The 18,158-nt window shown below is 50.1% G+C and overlaps 2 protein-coding genes across 3 annotated transcripts; both read right to left on the bottom strand.

Moving 5' to 3' along the window:
- Nucleotides 1-1,627: 1,627 nt before the first annotated feature.
- LOC112896212 (phosphatidylinositol 4-kinase gamma 6-like) lies at nucleotides 1,628-6,325 on the bottom strand. Of its 2 annotated transcripts, none has more exons than XM_025964134.1 (2): nucleotides 6,078-6,325; nucleotides 1,628-4,163 (listed from the first exon to the last, which is right to left on the bottom strand). In XM_025964134.1, the coding sequence occupies exon 2, from the start codon at nucleotides 3,936-3,938 to the stop codon at nucleotides 1,971-1,973; it is 1,968 nt and encodes a 655-aa protein (XP_025819919.1). In that variant the 5' UTR covers nucleotides 3,939-4,163; nucleotides 6,078-6,325; the 3' UTR covers nucleotides 1,628-1,970. The 2 variants fall into 2 exon arrangements, with proteins under 2 accessions (XP_025819919.1, XP_025819918.1); XM_025964133.1 differs by lacking the exon at nucleotides 6,078-6,325 and adding an exon at nucleotides 4,995-5,580.
- A 3,815-nt stretch (nucleotides 6,326-10,140) lies between these two features.
- On the bottom strand, nucleotides 10,141-10,971 carry LOC112898317 (zinc finger protein ZAT2-like). Its single transcript, XM_025966663.1, has one exon. It carries the CDS (start codon nucleotides 10,969-10,971, stop codon nucleotides 10,141-10,143), a length of 831 nt encoding a protein of 276 aa, XP_025822448.1.
- Nucleotides 10,972-18,158: the final 7,187 nt, after the last annotated feature.

Raw genomic sequence — 18,158 nt, forward strand, 5'->3', positions numbered from 1 at the left:
CACCGCTGGTTGGTTCTGTTGAGGGGTGGTGGCGTCGGATGTACGGTGACGGGATTCGCGGTGTTCGCCGGCGGCAGCGCGGCCTCGCCGGCGGCAGCGCGGCCTCGCCGGCAGGCAAGTCACCGCCCTGGATAATTTGCATAAAGACCCCTCATTTGAATCGCGATTATTAATCGCGATCCGATATTTTACAAAAACCCCTCTGATTTGGATCGAGATCTATAATTTCAATCCAAATAAGGGGGATTTGTGTAAACTACCGGATCGATATTTTACAAAAAGCCCCTTTAGAATTTATAAATGAGCCCTCCCCTGTCGTTGGCAGCTCATTTGGCTTCTTCCCCTGCTTCCGACGCCGTCGCCGACGGCCACCGCCCGTGGCAGCTCAAAACCCTAGCAGCGCAAGCTTTTGGCTCTCCCTGTTCAAAGGAGATCGAGGAGATTCCCCGGCCGACCCCGGCGGCACGGGCACCCGAAGCAAGCGCGCGACTCAACTGCTCCGATGTAGGGGACCACCCGTCGCCGATGCGCTCGCGGCTCGCGGGACGGGACGAGACTCGATTGCGTCGAGCCGGCGGCCATGGGATGGCAAAGCGGGAGCAATGAGCGTGCTGCGTGCCATGACAAGGGATGCTGCAGATTCTGATGCAATTTGAAGCGATTCAGGAAACATGCAAATTGCGAAAAGGAAAAAAAGACGAAATCCTGATGAACTAATAATTGATTTCGCAAACTGAATTTCTTCTGTAATGTAAGCGATGCAGGCTGTCCACAATCAACATCAGTCGTCAGCTAAGGGAGGCGGCAACACATCGGTGAACGGATGCAGTTCTTGTTCTTCCCGATGGATCCTTCCTATGAGCCTCACGTCTCCATTTCTCCAACGCATTTGATGAGCATATAGGGGCATTGCTTGTTTCTCTGAAGATCCTCGATTAGGTTCAGATCTCTACTTAGATATAATTATGCAGCAACTTACGTTCAAAACCTATTTTGATGCAGCAGGAGATGATGGCACATTCTTACCTTATGGACATGATGGTTTGCTTTACTACTGTAGATCTGAAAACAATACCCATCTGAACGTATCCTGTAAAAATGATGGCAAACTGTATCTAATCAGTAACGAAAAAGAGGAAAAGAAACTCGAATAGCGCAGTGATAGCATGTTACAAGATTTTGCAGAAAATAACAAACAGAATTGGGGCTCAAAAAGAACAGAATGCAAACAGCAGAACACAAGAAAATGTACATTCAGAAACCTGAGGGTGTTGTGAAGACACTGCACTACTGCAACAAAATGAAAAAACATTATAATTATAAGTAAACACTTTGCGAGAGATGCCGTGAGATACATCAGGCAATGCAGTGCTAGTGCCGAGTACAATTGAAGAAAACTGTTTTTTTTAAGAAACAAGATGAAGTATGCTTCTGAAGCTACAAGTGGAAAAGGCACCGCGGAACAAGGTTACAAGATATTGCGAATACAGAATTGCAGATGAACACAGGGATGAGTGCTGTATGTCGTTGATATGTTTCAAAGCAAATTCAGCATCATTCTTCAGTCAATGTGCCTGCACAAGCCACAGAAAACAGACAGAGACGAGATATATGTATGTACACAGTATTATCTAAATGACATTTTATGATAACTGTCCACAATATTTACAATGGCAATAACCAAGAACTGAGAATGCCATCATACTCCCTCATAAAAGCACATATCATGTCCAATGTCACCAGACATACATATAGAAACAAAAATGCACCACCCGTAAGTTATACCTATGCACAGACGTCACAGTATTCCGCTGGAAACACAAATATCTGACACGGCCTTATTCTCAATACACCACCTACCAGTAGGCCAGTACTAGACCGGTAGTAGACACCATGGTCGAACACACCGGCTGCTGCATACCCCAGGTATGGCCTATGATACCTTCGAAGCATACCTCTGTTGTCAAAAGTCAAAACTGGCAAGAGGTGCCCAGCCTCTGCGTCAGCCATGGGCTGCAGGCTGCAGTTTGCTTCCTCTCGTGGAACATGCTTGGGAGCAACTCCTGAAACTTTTCAAGGAATGCACTCCATTCAATGGCACTCAAGTCTGACAGCTTCACAAAACTTGAGCTGGGAGGCAGCATCTCGTTGGCGCTCCAACCTGCAGACTGATACTCGCTACGATAGCCACTATAATAGTCAGTTTTAGCACTCACCCTATTCTTTGGAACACTGGTGCGGCACTTGCTGTTTCCACTAAAGCAAAGCCCCTTCAAAGAGACCGGCAATTTTGAGGTGGAATGAGTACATTTAGGAACTGGACTGGTGCAAGCGTCGACGTCATCCTGGCTCACCTCATTACTTTCATCCTCCTCGATGTCCTCATTGCCCTCGGTTAATTTTGAAAGTGGGTTCCTGCAACTTACCCCAATAGACCCATACTTGTTGAAAAATGATGCTTCATATGTAGCTGCATCATCTCCTGAGTCGAGATCGAACTGGGTGAAGTCTGCATCGCAATCATCATCGTCGTCATCTTCTTCAAAGTCAGCTTCTGGTAGAAGTAATTCTCTTCCCTTAACCCAGTTCCTTGCTTCCATACACAGAACTTCAAGCGTACTAGGTTCCTCTTCTTTCCCAGTGAACTGCCTGCTCATCATGTCCCCTATCTCAGACAAGCAGAGGCCATAAGCTGCAGCTTCCTTAAGAAATGTTGTCGAGAGGACCAGCACCCTGAGACTTGCCTCATGAATCATGGGCAGCTCCATGCGAAGCATTTCAGCATCCTTTATAGGGTCCAGATTTCTGATGTACTCAAGTTCTTCCTCGGAGAAAGGAATAGATGCCTGCGGCCAGTGAATCCACTCAAAGTAAGGATCTTCCAGACTTTCTGGAAGACAGAGACCATGATCAATAGGAATGAGTTCTGCCCGTGCTTCAAACCGACCAGATTCACTGTCAAGCTTCTTGACTAGAAGATTTCCACCATGTCTATCGGTGTTGAAGATTCTGATATCAAGTATGCCAATCCTGTGAATGCAAGAGACAGGAAAGCTTGATGTTCCATGGTCACTGGCGTCATAGTCATGTGGAATAAACTGCTGCAATGAGGCAATCTTGCTATGAGCCTGCGATCTATTCTTACTGGTCTTATTTTTGCAGTTAACATCTTCATTCACATTAAACACACTGTGGGTAACTTTGACTAACATAGTAAGAGGAACTTTTGCGAAATTCTTGTGATCAAGGAGGTATGCAGCAACCTCTCGGAACCCTGTCTCACCAACCCGTACTGATCTTTTGAGGCCTGGCTGCCCAAGAGTCTTCCCGACAAAACCTTTAGGATTATTTGGAGCAAAAGGTTCCTCATCAGTAGGTTTAACAATTGCAACACGTTGGCCCAAGATATCCCCAAAATAGTAGGCACCTCCCATCCCACCAGTAACAGCTATTGGATCAACACCATTGGTAATTCCCCTGATGATATCCTTAACCAACTGTTTCATTGCAGCCGAAGGGCTTGAGCAGCCAAGGATTTCAATAACTTTACTTCGATCACGCTGCTGACCTTCCCCTTTGGGAGAGAGGCAAGGTGTGGAGCAGCTTCTATGCATGTGATTTCTGGTGAGCAGCAATGGCGAGTCATTCAGAACATAGCTGAGATCATTGTTCAAAACTTGATCACCAAATGTCAGTGAGCTCTCCTCTGTGGATACATTAAGGGCTATCTGCATCTTCTTTTTTACGGTGTGTGCATTTTCTCCTGGCTCTAGTTCAATGCCCAGAACAGAACCATTGTCAGTTTGAACAAACACACGCTTCCAGCTAAGGGACCTCCCCTCAGTTATGTTCTTCGAGGGGTAATCATTGCTCAAGCTGTGATCCAGAACTGCAACAGCCATCTGTGTCTTAACAGGACTGTCAGTGTTCCAAGGCATATATTGCTATGAAGAAACTGTCGGTAATAGCTGCTACCTCCTCTCTTGTGCCCTGGCAAGCACTAGTTGAGCTGGCAATAAGAGGGAGAGTAAACCAAGTTTTCCAACTTATGGCAGTCGGATAAATTTCTAACTACTGATGATTAAGCATGTCCAATTGCACCTTAAGCTGCTGTGACATCTAATACTGAGTGCTAGTCATTACACATCTAACTGGCATAGATCCTGAAAACAATAAAAAACAAAAGCTCAGCGACTTGCACAGTTCACGGTTATTTCACCATGTCTATATAAAAATGAGTAAGGAAAAGGCAGGACCAACCAATTAGGAGGAAATTAACAAGATCCCCATGTGCTCAATCAAGACCATTAAAGTAATTGTAAACCCAGCGCTAGAAATGGCTAATTTGTGGGAGGTTGACATCCACATACTATTGTTACAGCTCTGCCAGCTAAACGAAAGGATAGGTAAATTCTGGTTTCATTCGAATACAAGGATCAGCTACAGAATTTCAAATTCAGTGCCTTTTTGTTTTTTACTTCAAACATAAGGATATTATTAAGTATATGCTGGTCTCATAATATGAGAAGAGACGAAATAGGCACATTCCACCGTATTTAGTACATGCTATTGCTTAAGCAGAAATCCAACACAAACAGTCAGAAGACAAAAAAACCAAAACTGTCTTTAGAAAACAAAAACTGAAACCGGGTGTATCTGCTTGTTTGGAATGGTACAATCCAGAATTCAAACTGTGCCACATGATTCAATTTGTATTAATTAATTTGTCCAACTTACACGCAGGAGACAATCAAGTAATGAGCTCTATAGCATATCCATGGCTTCTCCCAAGCTCATTGGTAACTATAGGCATAACAATCAGGTTCCGTTTGGATGTAGATATTGGAAGGCTTAGCATTGAATTGGGTTCAATGCCAAATCAGAGTAATATTGGTAATGGGTTACAGTACCAAATCCATTGTTTGGATGTAGATGAAATTGTTAGATGGAATCCAATGAGCTAACAGATTCTATTTCATGTTTGGGTGTCCAACCTTGGCATTGAGAATTAGACCATCTTCTTCTCCTCTCCACTCGGCGATGCTGGCGGCGGACCGCGCCTGGGGCGGAGCTCACCACGCCTCCCGCCTCCTGGGCCCGAGCTCACCCGCGCCGCCCGCCTCCTGGGCGGAGCTCGCCGCGCCTCCCGCCTCCTGGCCAAAGCTCACCCGCGTCGCCCGCCCTCCGGGCCGGAGCTCACCCATGCCGCCCGCCTCCACGGGGCACAGGAAGAGGAGGGGTGCCAGCCGCGAGGAGGAGGAGGAGGAGGAGGAGGGGTGCCGGCCACAAGGAAGAGGAGTAGGAGGAAGAGGAGGGGCGCCAGCCGCGAGGAAGAGGAAGGGCACCGGCTGCGAGGAAGAGGAGGAGGGGCGCCGGCCGCGAGGAAGACAAGTAGGAGGAGGAGGAGGAGGGGCGCCGGTCACGGAGGGAAGGAGTGGGAGGGCGGCGCGGCCCGCCGGCGGAGGGAGAGGGAGGGTGGCGCACCGGCAGAGGGAGAGGGATGGTGGCATGACCCGCCGACTGGGGGAGGAGAGGGCGAGCGGCGCGGGGACGAGACGACGAATGCATCGCAATACCGAGGTGCGGGGCTCCGATTTGCTGCGGGCAAGTGAAGCGAATGCCGCGCGGTAGTCGCTCACGTTTCCAATTTTCAATTCTAGTGACGTCCAAACGACGGTACTGGTGCCAGCGAATTCCAATTCCTGATTCCAAGCTCCAATGCCAACATCCAAACAGGGTGTCAGATGTATGCTATTTTGCTGTCAAAAACTTACACCGCCGTCTGCAGCTTGCATCAATTTTTGTTATACAACGGCAATGTTAAAAAAATCCTGCTCATTCCATCATAAATGCCCCCAAAAACATCTCAGCAACGAGCTAGCCAAAAATGTACTGCTCGATCCGCATTATTACTCGCAAACATAATAAAATTCTCCGCATCCTCCAAACCCAAAATTTTGGAAGAGATTAAAAGTCACGGCTGAATCAAAGCACCAGCCAGCCGCAATGCGCCCCTCCACCGCAACCAGAGCAGGACCACACCGGCATTGACGACACAGGGGGGCATCGGAACTCACCGTTCCGTCCGGCCCACGCGCGCGGGGGGTGGCGGCGATGAGGGAGGAGCAGCTTGTTTCCGGCGGGGGCCGGGAAGGAGACCCACGAGCGGCCGCGGCCTCACCGCCGCCAAGCCGACGGCCGAGATTGGCCGGCGCCGTCCCCAGTTACAGGCTCAACTCGCCGTCCGTCCGGAGGACGGATCAAACTCATAACCGTGGTTAAAAAGAGAGGCGAGGCGCCCGCGGCCGGCGCCCTCTTATAGCCCCCCCGCTGCCTGCCGCCCCTCGCTGGTCCCTCTCGGAGGAGCAGTTGCAGCTGGCGACGGCACCCTTTTAGCCATGGCCGAGAATAGTCTCCGTGCAATTTTTGGCGCGGTCTTAGCTGGAAGATACGATCTTTTCTTCTTTAGTAAAAGCTCGTGCGCAATGCTTATCCGGAGATGCAGCTATTTTTAGTGCACGTCTCGGTCGGACCAGTAAATCTGTAGAGCAACGGAGTTGGGCAAGGACAGAGCATGTTTGCAGCTGTGTTTCATTCCAAGGTGTGTGTTTTTGTGCCAATGAAAGTTTGGTGATTCAATGCATGCCCATGGAAAGGGAGTTCCTAATACTTATCATGGCTTCTGAGAAATGCCATGAGAGCATTTTTGTTTTCGTTTCGCTAGATCTTGGTCATCTTGCCAGTTGATGAGGCACGCTACAAACTGGTGGCAACCTTTCTCAGGCAGGAGGGTACCTTCTGGGCATTGTGCAGGCAGACAGCAAACCGCCCGCTGCTTCAGAACCTGGCTCTAATTTCTTGCATTTTACGCCGAAAGGCGCGCGAACACGAGGAGCCGGCCGAGCGTCTGGAACCACAACTTCCTTTTCTAGGGATCGAATGCGCATCGTGCAATCATAAGATATGCACCGTCCAGGCGTCCACGATCGACGACATCACAAGGCGACCACGCAGGAGACAAGGGCAACCGCCGGCAAGCAAGCAGCGAGCTTTCGGTCCGAAAGGCCTCTGGAAGTCACTGGAACCACGTCACACACACACAGAGTAATGTGCAACCAGAGTTACAGTGGCGTCTGGGTCATCTCGGCACAGAAAAGGTGAGACCCGCCGCACCCACCACGAAGGCAAGCAAGGTGCCTCCATTGCTGTCGAGCCTATCACCACGAGCTTGCCGTTGCAAGAACATGCGGGGCATCTGGCACCTGCGGCGTTCCAGCACTGCATGACTGCACCATCAAAAAAGAAAGACGGGACGACTACCTGATAATTGAGTGTAAGACAGCTGCTGACTGATGATTGTTTGTTTCGACTGAGACGCTGTCTGAGGTGGTGCTGTATTTCGAACGAAGGCCCCCTTTGAAAAGGGTGCATAATAACCCGGGAGCTCCTATATAACTTGTGGAAGCTGGTTAACCAATATAACTTTAAAGCCCATTAGGTCCAAATCAGATGTCTAAAGTTCAACATTTCGAAAGACTAGATTCAACAATTTTTGAAAGATAAATCAACATTTAAAAATAGTAGATTCAACATTTCTCACAAACACATTGCAACATTTTTAAAAATACTAGGATCAACATTCTTCGTAACCTATTTCAACATTTCAAAAGAATGGATTCAACATTTTTCAAAACTTAGATCAACATCGTAAGAAATAATTTGTTCATTGGTTTTCTTCTCCGGCGACGGCGGGCAGATGTGGAGCGAGCACAGTGGGGCGGTGCACCGTGGTAGGCGCGGTGAAGGTGGCTGGGCAGGGCGCAGCTGCGAGAGCGGCGCGCCGCAGCGGGAGGTGGCGGGGGTTAGGTGCAAAGCGGCGCGCGACGACCGCAGCAGCTCCGGCGGCGAGCGCAGCGGCTGGTGGGGCGCGCGGAGGAGGCGCTGGGGGCGGCCCGCGGCAGCTGGAGCGGCGCGTGGCGGAGGAGAGGGGCGGCGCGCAGCAACGGAAGCGGCGGGCGAGCGCTTGAGAGGCGGCGGGTGAGCGCGTGGGAGGCGCCGGGTAGGAGACGGTGGAGCCGAGGTGAGACCAAACGGTCACGGGGCACTGCATGAATCTCAAACACCGGAATTCATGTAACAAACGGGCTTCCGGAAGGTATATAGGTTTGCTGTAATAGCCCTGGAGTTGTTTGGGCTTTGCTTTAGACCCAATGCAAGTCTAGTTGGCCTGGGTCATCCACATGTCCGTTTTATTGGCTCAAGACACCATGAAGCATGGTCTTATTTGGCATAGCTTCTGTATTAGTATAAGATACACAATTATGTAACATATAAAGTTATAGTTTGTACATAACTTTATTTCACTCTATGTGGTCATTTGCTTTTATTGATTTTAAGTTCATGTCTGCATTAGCCCATGCATATGCACGGATTGACGGCTAGCCTCAAAAAACAAATAAAACCTGCAGAGGTGAAACAAAGCTGCTCGGATTCTTGGGAGTGTCCATTAGAAAAATAATCTACATAATCCACTAACTATTTATAGTGGACTACTTCACCTCGCCCAAACTATAAAACCGGATATTCTACCCCTTGAACTTTCCAAAACCATTCAAATAACTCCCCAAGTGAGTTTGGACTGTGGTTTTGTTTCAGTGGCGCGGTTTTATCTTTTTTTATTTCCGCTGAATCTTTAAAAAATCATACTAAATCGCAAAAAAATTATAAAATAGAAAATTTAATTTTATTGGACTCCACATGAGTAGATCTACACACTGGACATATAATATGGTATTCTTTAGTACAAAGTTTTTGTTGTATCTTTAGATCTATGCTTTTCCGTAATTAATTGGAATAATTCATAACTGCAGCTCTATGGTACAATTGTGGTGAAATTTTTATGGTGGGAAAATTATTGTATGCTTGAACTGTAGTAAAAATTTAATACTTATTGAATAGTTCAATCATAAATAACTAAGTTATGATCCAATAAGTATTAAATTTTTACTACGGTTCAAGCATAAAATATTTTGTCAACCATAAAAATTTCACAACAGTTGGACCATATAAACTGCAGCTTTGAATTATTTTAATTAATTATAAAAAAGCATAGATCTAAAGCTACAGAAAAAATTTTGTACTAAAGCATACTATATTATATCTTCACTATTTAGATCTACTCACGTGGAGTCCAACAAAATTGAATTTTCCATTTTATGATTTTTTTTGATTTACTATGATTTTTCAAATATTCAGCATAAATAAATAAAAAATTAAAAATAAAACCGCGCCACCGTAGCAAAACCACTGTTCAAAACCACTTGAGGAATTATTTGACCGGTTTTGAAAAGTTTAGGGGTAGAATATCTGGTTTTATAGTTTTGGGAGATAAAGTAGTTCACCATAAATAGTTAGAGGTTATGTAGATTTTTTCATGCCCATTAACCTTCATACGCATTATATGGAATCAGCTCCATTATATATCTATTCTGAATATTATGACAATATGTCAGCCCATTAGCTACTGCTATACTTTTGGGCAACTTAAGGTCCAGCATTACCAATGTACCATGCTATGAGATGTTTAAGCATCTTCCTTGCACGTTATTAGTTGTAGCTAGCAGAAAACTAAGAGCTTACATGATTCAATCTGGATAGGCAAGAGCTGTTTTAGTTGCAGTAGCTGCAGGTAACAACAGGTAACTTAAGTTGGAACTTGGAAGGTGTCATAGCTACATAAACGAAAGAACAATGGTAACTACGCCAGGTGCTCTTTGCCTTGCAGATCTGAAGATACAAATCAAACAACATTATCGTACAATGACAGCTGTTGCTACATTCATGTCAGCGTGGCACGCAAAAAAAGGCAGAAACACATGTTATTCGAACACATTATATTACCACACATCAGCTGAACATATACACGGATATGTTACAGACTTACAGTTAGTACACTGGAGAGTTCAGATTAAGCAAGCCGCCAATTCAGATAGATCAGAAAACTTCCTTTCTGAATCAGCGCTCGTAGAAAATATACAGACAAAGCTACCAACATTGTACACATGCACATAGGTTTTACACACACACATATATCAAACCTAGCAAGTGGACTACCAGTCCAAGTGTCCAGCAACGCCAACTCTAGAACCCAAGCTTCAAATCCAGCGCCGCGTTCAAGCTTCCGTCCTCGTCGATCTTCCGCGGCAATGGCGGCATCGTCCCCGGCGGCGGCAGGTTGAGATCCAGCGTGGTGGCCACCGCCGCCGCTCCTGACGTTGCCAACGTGCTGCAGCTGCTAGGTGCTGCAACCGCCACCCCCTCTGCGCATGCCCTCTCCCAGTGGCACCGCTTGTGCCCGCCCAGAGCCTGCCCGGTCGCGAACCCCCGAGCGCAGACGCTGCACTTGTGGCCGTCGCACCTGGGCGGCGCCGGCGCGGCGGCGGTCGGCGAAGGAGTCGGCGTGCTGCAGCTCTCCTTCTTCGCGCTAGACGGGACAAGGGTGCTCTTCTTGCCCTTGACACCGCCGGGTCGTGCGCCGGCGAGCATGAGCAGGCTCGTGGCGATCTCGCGCTCCTGCACGGTGAACTGGTCCCCCGCGGCCGCCGCCACGGCGAGGTGCTGGTGTCGGAAGTGCGGCGGCGGCGTGATCCCGCGCCACTGGCGCTCCGGGTGGCACCGCATGTGGCCGAACAGCGCCTTCCACGACGTGAACCGCTTGCCGCACTCGGTGCACGGCGGCGTGTCCCCTGTCGGCGAGGACCGCACCCTGGCGAACGCGGTGGAGGAGGAGGCGACGCCGTCCGGCCGCGGCCTCCGCGCCTGCAGCGGCCTCGGGGAGAGCGCGCAGGCGAACGGGGGAGGCGGCAGCGGGGGCGGCAGCGCGAGCGCCAGCGTGAGCGTCGTGTCGTGGTGAGGATGCGGCGGCGGAGGGCGAGGAGGAGGAGCGGCGGCGGGCTGTACCGGAGTGGCCATGGCGAACCAGCAGATCGATCGGGGAGGATGGAAAATGGAAGTGGAAGTTGCGGACGAGGTGGGGGCATCTGGGCATGGCGGCGCATATGTACGGGCGCGCTCGTATCGTGGCGGTTGCCGGCTTGCCGGCGGTTGCTGCGTTTGGAGAGGATGCCTCATGCCTGCGGGCCGCGGTTGCACCTTACACGTTCCTTCGTGCGGCCGACGATGGCACAAAAATTGCTGTGAAGTGTGAATCATGCAAAGCAAACGTCTGCCCTAGTTTAGTACTATTGAAATGACATGTGTATTCTGTTTTCTGATGAATGTTCATTCGATAATTATCTACTGAACAACCCCCTCAACATTTGTGAAAACTGAGCAAGAATTCATTTCTAAATCTGGTTGGACAGTTTTTTTTCTAAAAACCATGCAACAACATTTTTTGAGTGAACGTTTACTGAATAAAAAAAAGTTTGGTGCCCATGAGCCAAGAACTTATTTTTCTTGAAACTTTCCTCCTACTGATCGAAAGCGCCTCCAATAATAAGTCAGTTTGCTAGCTATAAGATTGCACATGTCATTATAGATAACATAACGGATACATAGCTACATGGATTTTTCTTTTTTAAGAAATTTGCAGGAGCACTGCACCGTCGTTTAAGCTGGGAGAAGCAATTGGAGTGTCTTACAGAGTTGATATTACATAAAAAGTCTGAATCTCTAACACCGAAACAAACCAACCAAACAAGCAGCTAAACATTAAAGAAACTAAGGTAACTCTGGCCCTCCACAGGCCAGTCTTCTTGCCTCCACCTCCATCTTGATCTCATGTAGCACGTCAGCTGGTGTCCCTTGTTTGTTCTCGAAGATCCGCAGATTTCTTTCCTTCCATATGTTCCAGGCGCCATACATCATGAACGCAGCTTTTGTTCTTCTTGTTTTCTTTGGCAGTTGTGCTAGTTCTTTTTGGCACCAATCAATTATTTCGAACCCTCCCTGCGGTGGATGCACTAACTCTCTCGTCCAATCTTCCATTTTCTCCCACACCAATCGTGCGAATGGACAATGCAGTATGAGGTGCGCCGCCGTCTCCTGCTCATGGTTGCAAAGCACACATACCGGATTGCATGGCCATTGCCTGGCCATCAATTTGTCTGTTGTGAGTATTTTGGATTGCACCAGTAGCCACGCAAAAAATTTATGTTTGCCTTCAGATTCTGCCTTCCAAATAGATGCTCCACTGGAAAGACCCCAAGAACTGTGTATTGTAAGCTGATTTTGCAGTGTAAACTCCATCTGCAGTCCACCTCCATGTAATCTTGTCTGGCTCATTGCTGAGTTGCGCAGCGTGTACAAGTCCCAAAGCTTCACAAAGTTTGCCATCTCTTCAATTGTTTGCGTCTTCCACAAACCTCTTGTCCAGTTTAGATTGACCAACTCTTCTTGAACTATTTTATTTTTGCGCCAAGCTAACTTGAACAGATCAGGAAGACAGGAAAGAGATCCATTGGCGCCTGTCCTTGTAGCCATGAAGATTGCCAAAAAGATGGCCTTAGATCCATCTCCCAGGGTCACCACAGTGCTTGCTCGGAATAATTGTCTGTCAACAGCGTTCGCTGGTGGTTCAGTGCCTACCCACGGCCTATTTGGTGAAGTCCATTCATACCAAAGCCATCTCAAACGTAGAGCTCTACTGAACAAGTCCAGATCTAGTATCCCCATCCCTCCAAAACATTTCGGCCTCATTGTTTTACTCCACCTAATCAGGCAGTGACCTCCATTTGTCTCTTCTGACCCTTTCCATAGGAAGCTTCTTCTTAATTTGTCTATTTTCTTGATTGCCCATTTCTGCAGTCTGAAAACTGTCAAAAAATGTGTTGGTATTGCTGTTAAAACTGAATTGATTATCCTTAGCCTTCCTGCTCTATTCAGCAGCCTTCCCTTCCATGTTTGCAATCTTTTCCCCACTTTATCTATCAATGGTTGCATATCTACTCGTCTGACATTTTTCACATGTAAAGGCAGGCCCAGATATGTACATGGAAAGGATTTTATTGGGCATTGGAAAGGTTCCATGATGTGCTGCAAATCGAACCCTTCACACTTGACTATATAGACTGCACTCTTGTCAGTATTTGTGATCAGTCCTGACACGCTTGCAAAAGCATTTAGAATGTTTTTCACCACTTCCATCTCTGCACTCACCGGGTTGAGGAAAATTGCTGCATCATCTACAAAGAGACTGATTCTGAGCTTGGCTTTTCTATTGCAAATTGGTGTTAGCATCCCTTCATCTGTAGCTTTGTTAAGCATTAGCTGTAACGGTTCCATGACTAAAATGAACTGCATTGGAGATAATGGATCTCCTTGCCTTAACCCTGTCCTGTGTCTGAACCATTCCCCCTTGCTCCATTCAGAAGAACTGATGATGTTGAAGTTGCTAGCAAAGTTGTCACCCAAGACCTCCATCTGTGGCCAAATCCAAATTTATGTAGCACTTCTTGCAGGTAGTCCCATCTAACTGTGTCAAATGCTTTTGCAATATCCAATTTCAAGAATAAAGTTGGCTTTCCAGCTCTATGCAGCTCTCTGATTAAATTTTGTGTGTAAAGGAAGTTATCTTGTATGCTCATTTTCCTTATGAAGGCACTTTGAGCTCTGGACACCAATAAATCTAGATCTGATGATAGTCTGGCAGCCAACATCTTGGAGATGAGTTTGACAATACTGTGAGAGAGACTGATTGGCCTGAAATCTCCCACCACCTTTGCATCCTCCTTTTTTGGCAGTGGCACAATGTGTGCATTGTTCAGTAAGTTGAAGTGCTAATCGGTGCTACATGGATATTGAAATGTGTTATTGGCTGACTACTACCTTCGAGTGCTACCTGTGTGAAAAGCTTATGTAAGCAATCTTATAGCTGGCTGATGTGGCGTTGTTGGAGAGGCCTCGAGTCAAATCAAGTAATTAATCATTGTAACTAAGCAAAAACAAGAGAAGTCAAGTAGTAAGCATTACAAACCCAACTAGCCTAGTTACTGAATTTCTGTACGGAGGTATGGGGGCGTCTGTCATTGCACAATCTTTTCATGAGCAGTGTGGTATGCTCTGCAGCACCCGTTCGCAATGCTCAGGTTGTTTACTCAGTAATTAATGGATCCGCTCGTCAATTTTGTTTCTGAAAGCGATTTGGAGGGGAGTGAAATGTATATCCGTCTCAACGAAGCTTGCCTGTGCTTAGCCAATTGCAGAGTTGAAAATACTACAGACTACACCTAAAAGAGCTTGTTGGAGATGCTAAACAGGTGATGTATTATTGAGTTCGATTGTCCATTCATGTGCCGTTGTTTTTACATTTATCATTATCCTTGTGAGAGTGAGATTCGTGCAAACTGATGTGGACTTTGAAATTCGACTCATTTTCATTGTGCCAATATTACTAAGTTTTTCATTTCACTTTTGCAAAGAGACATGACCAAAACTTAGCCCAGAAGCCAACAGGAGGTAAGTAGGTAACTTCACCTCCACAAAAAGCCAAGGTCACCATATCACTTTATTAGCAAGCTAACCAAACACAAACTTTCTAGACCAGGCTTAGCTCATGCAGGAAAACCAAACAACAGCACATTGCATTGTGCAAGACAGGCTTCAGCTGGCCTGGGTTAGGTCCAAGTCTGGCTAGTCCTAAACCAAGCAACCAATCACTATAAGTACTATCAAGGAGAGCCAATGGTGATCTGTCCTCGATGTGCAAGTGCCATCTGTGGTTTGTGCTTGTAGCCAGCCGCTACAGAGCGACTGCATCTCGTACAACTACAAAGGGAACATTACTACACGTGCCTGGCTGGCTGCGGTGGAGGATCGAGCGTGCGCGCGGCGCGAGACACGGCAGGGCAGCTCAGAGCCGTGGCTGGCCGTGCATTCTTGGCTGCTGCAACCTGCAAGCCACCACGCACGGGAGACGGCAGGTCGGTACAGCCGTAGCGGCGCGGAGGATGAGCTGAAGGACAAGAGGATGAGCCGCTGCTCTCCCAGCTGAGCCGAACCAGGAAGATCTTGCCGTGGCGGATACCATGCTAGCAACCCCTTTCCACGCGCATCACTCTTTCCCCGGAGTCCTGACCATACCCGGCCGTCGGCATCCATCCTGTCATCCTGATGACTAGTTTCCCTTTCCCTTCCCTGATCCATCCTGAAGAAAACGCATCAACCGAAGTGCATGCCTGAATGGACTATTCGTGGATCTGCACTTGACAATTGCGTGTACGGAACCCTGGCGGCGGCCGGGGATGAAAGTCCAAACCCTATCATGGCTGCACCGGTGAGCGTTGACATGCGCATCGACCAATCATGGCTACTGCAAAGAGTTCAGGACCTCAAGGATCTCTGTCGGGCAACAACGGCCAACGGGGTCGGGATACCGGCAGTCCAAAACGGGTGAGATCAGATCAGTCATGGATTGGATGGCATTTGTATGATGGTACGCTACAGTGCTACTAATGCAACTGCAAATCTGCAATTGCTAAAAAAGGGGGGTCTGAACAGTGATCAGGATCACTGCTGCAGACACACGAGCGGAACAGCCGCCCCCAACGAATCCAAGCGGAACCCCACGGGCTGCTGCAGGCTGCAGCTGCAGAGGTCGGCAGCGAGCTCGCGTCACGGCGGGTCAGTAACAGTTGCTCGCCAGCGAGTCGGCAGCGCCCGGCGCCGTGGGGCCCGGCTTGCCCAGGCAGAGTCTGGCGCCGGCAGCCGGCAGCAGCGGCGGCGTCAGCGCGCCCCGGGCAGGCGGGTACTCACGTGAGGATCTGGGCCCGCTCGCCCGCCCAGCTGGCCCGGGGCGGGGACAGGTCGCCGCTGGGCTTGGCCACCACATGCTGCTGCCGCACCCGCACGGCGGCCGCGTTAAAGAAGAGAGGCCCCGGCCCCGCCGCCCCGGCCAAGCCACGGCCAGGCGGACGACGACGGGGAGAGGAGACTAGAGGGGGGCGTCCCCGCCGGCGGCGCGGGGGAGAAAGCAAAAGCGAGGCGTTTGCTGGGCTGCGTGGGGCGTGTGGCCCACCGGCGCCCACTTGACACGTCCCCCGCCCGTGGGCCCGACAAGGCTGCACGTGCTCGGTTGCTCCGGGTCGGGCCCGCCTAACTTCCAGCTCCTTTTTCCCATCCGGCTCGATCCAAACCCTGCACGAAACGAGTCGCTGTCTGTCACGATTCTCTTTTTTTGTGCTTGTTGTGACGAGCCTAGACTCAGCGTTCGGCGACGTGGTTCATGCTGCGCCTGGGACGGGACAGAGGTCACCCGTGTCGAGATGCCGGCAGAGCCTTTGACGGGCTCGGAGAACCACCTCGCCGCCGGCTGGCCGGCGGAAAAAAGAGTAGGGGGATCGGACTAAAGGTTGACGTCAACCTCTCGGGAAACGCACGCGCAGCAGCGGGCAGGTCAGGCGTCGGGCGTGCTCGGCGAGCGCGAGCAAAAACTCGACGGGAACAGAGGGTTCGAGGCCACGTGCGCGGCGCCGCGCCGCCCGGACTACGGCGTCGCCGTCCGTCCGCCCGCCCGCCTAACGCCGCGCCGTCCCACCCACCTGACGGCGTCCGAGCCGGACGCCTCGCTTTCGGCTCTGCGGCCTCCACCTCAGGCGCTCGGCGACAAGCGGGGGCGACCGGCCGAGGCGGGGGGCGGGGCCCACCGCACGCGGCGCGGGCCACCTGTCACGCCTCTCGAGGCGACGGTTCGGAGGCCGCCGTGCGGTGGGTCCGCGCGTCTCCCCGCGGTGCGGCTCGGGTGGGCACCGGGCACGGGAGAGGCCCGGCCGGCTAGGCTAAGGGTCGTGCTGTCCGCACGTGAGCGGAGCCGCGCCGACGCCTCCCTCGCGTGGCCTCGACAGCGACGGCGGCGCGGCGGGGCCGCCACGACGTGCCGGCCACGCTCGATTCCCCGGACGACGTTTTCTTCAGCCATCTTCCGTCCGATTTTCTGGACGCTCGTTCGTCTACCCCCACAGCCTGCTGTCTGCAAGAAGGTCACATGCACACGCAGGCGTGCTTTCGCCTTCCAAGACGTGGGCCTGTTTAGATTGCAAGCAACTTGCAACAGTGCTACTGTAGCACTTTCGTTTGTATTTGATAAATTTTATCTAATTATGGACTAACTAGGCTTAAAAGATTCGTCTCGTGGTGTACAATTAAACTATGCAATTAGTTATTTTTTTACATATATTTACTGCTACATGCATATATTCCAAAATTGATGTGATGGAGAGAGAGTGTAAAAAGTTGGAATTTTGAAGTCATCTAAACAAGACCGTGATTTTGGATCACTGGTTCACTGCACGATTGGGGGAAAAAAGGACACGACGCAACAAACCTGCAGAGCAGTTGGGACTTGGGAGTCTTGGAGAGCACGGGCGCACGGCGCGCAAACGCAGAGAGGCCCCCAGGGGAAAAGGATCCCGCACCCGCAGAAGCCTCCCCTTTTCCTCGCCGCTTCTTTTGCCGTCCCCCGGCGCGCGCGGGGGGCGGCGGGACCCGCCGGGCCACCGCGTGTGCGTTGGCCACGTGATCCGCCGGATGCCTGGACGGCGACGGCGACGACGACGACGTGCTTCCATCCCCTCCCCCGCGCCCGCGCCCGCGCCCGCCCGCCCTCACGTGATCCGGCGGCGCGGCGCCAACCGCAGGCGCCCACCACCGCCCGCGCGCGCGGCCCCACGCGTCCCGGCCACTAGCGCTTTAATTAAGCGCTCACATGGCGCGCGCAACGGCGATTATTAAGCGGGGGCACGGCATCACGTCACGGCGGCCGCTAGTTAATCCAAACCCTGACGCCCAAGCAGCAGCAGAGGCTGTGGCCTGTGGGGTTAGCACTAGCAGGGCGATGACTTCTGCAGCCAGCAGGTTAATTTACGGACCCCTAAACCGATTCTTTAAACAAAGGGGAGGTCCGAGACCCAGCGCAGGGGGAATGTCGATCAAGTGGGTGAACCAGTTCTTAATCCGGCCCTGCTTAAACTACTCCGAACCCGCGGGCCTTTTCATCCATCCATCCCCGGAATCTTCCTCTCTGTCAGACTGTCACTGTGTCGGCTAGCTCCGTCACCTTTACTAATCAAATACACCTCTAGTTCATTAACCAACTAATTAATTATTAAGTAGTTCGATTAATTAATCTAATAATAATTAGTTCCTCCCGCGAAAGGACGGGG

Source organism: Panicum hallii, chromosome 6, assembly GCF_002211085.1.
Source record: "Panicum hallii strain FIL2 chromosome 6, PHallii_v3.1, whole genome shotgun sequence".
In the NCBI taxonomy this organism is placed as follows: Eukaryota; Viridiplantae; Streptophyta; class Magnoliopsida; order Poales; family Poaceae; genus Panicum; species Panicum hallii.

What these genes read in the sequence shown, in the direction of transcription:
- LOC112896212 (XM_025964134.1), bottom strand. Translation starts at nt 3,938, where the DNA reads ATGCCTTGGAACACTGACAGTCCTGTTAAGACACAGATGGCTGTTGCA.
- LOC112898317 (XM_025966663.1), bottom strand. Translation starts at nt 10,971, where the DNA reads ATGGCCACTCCGGTACAGCCCGCCGCCGCTCCTCCTCCTCGCCCTCCG.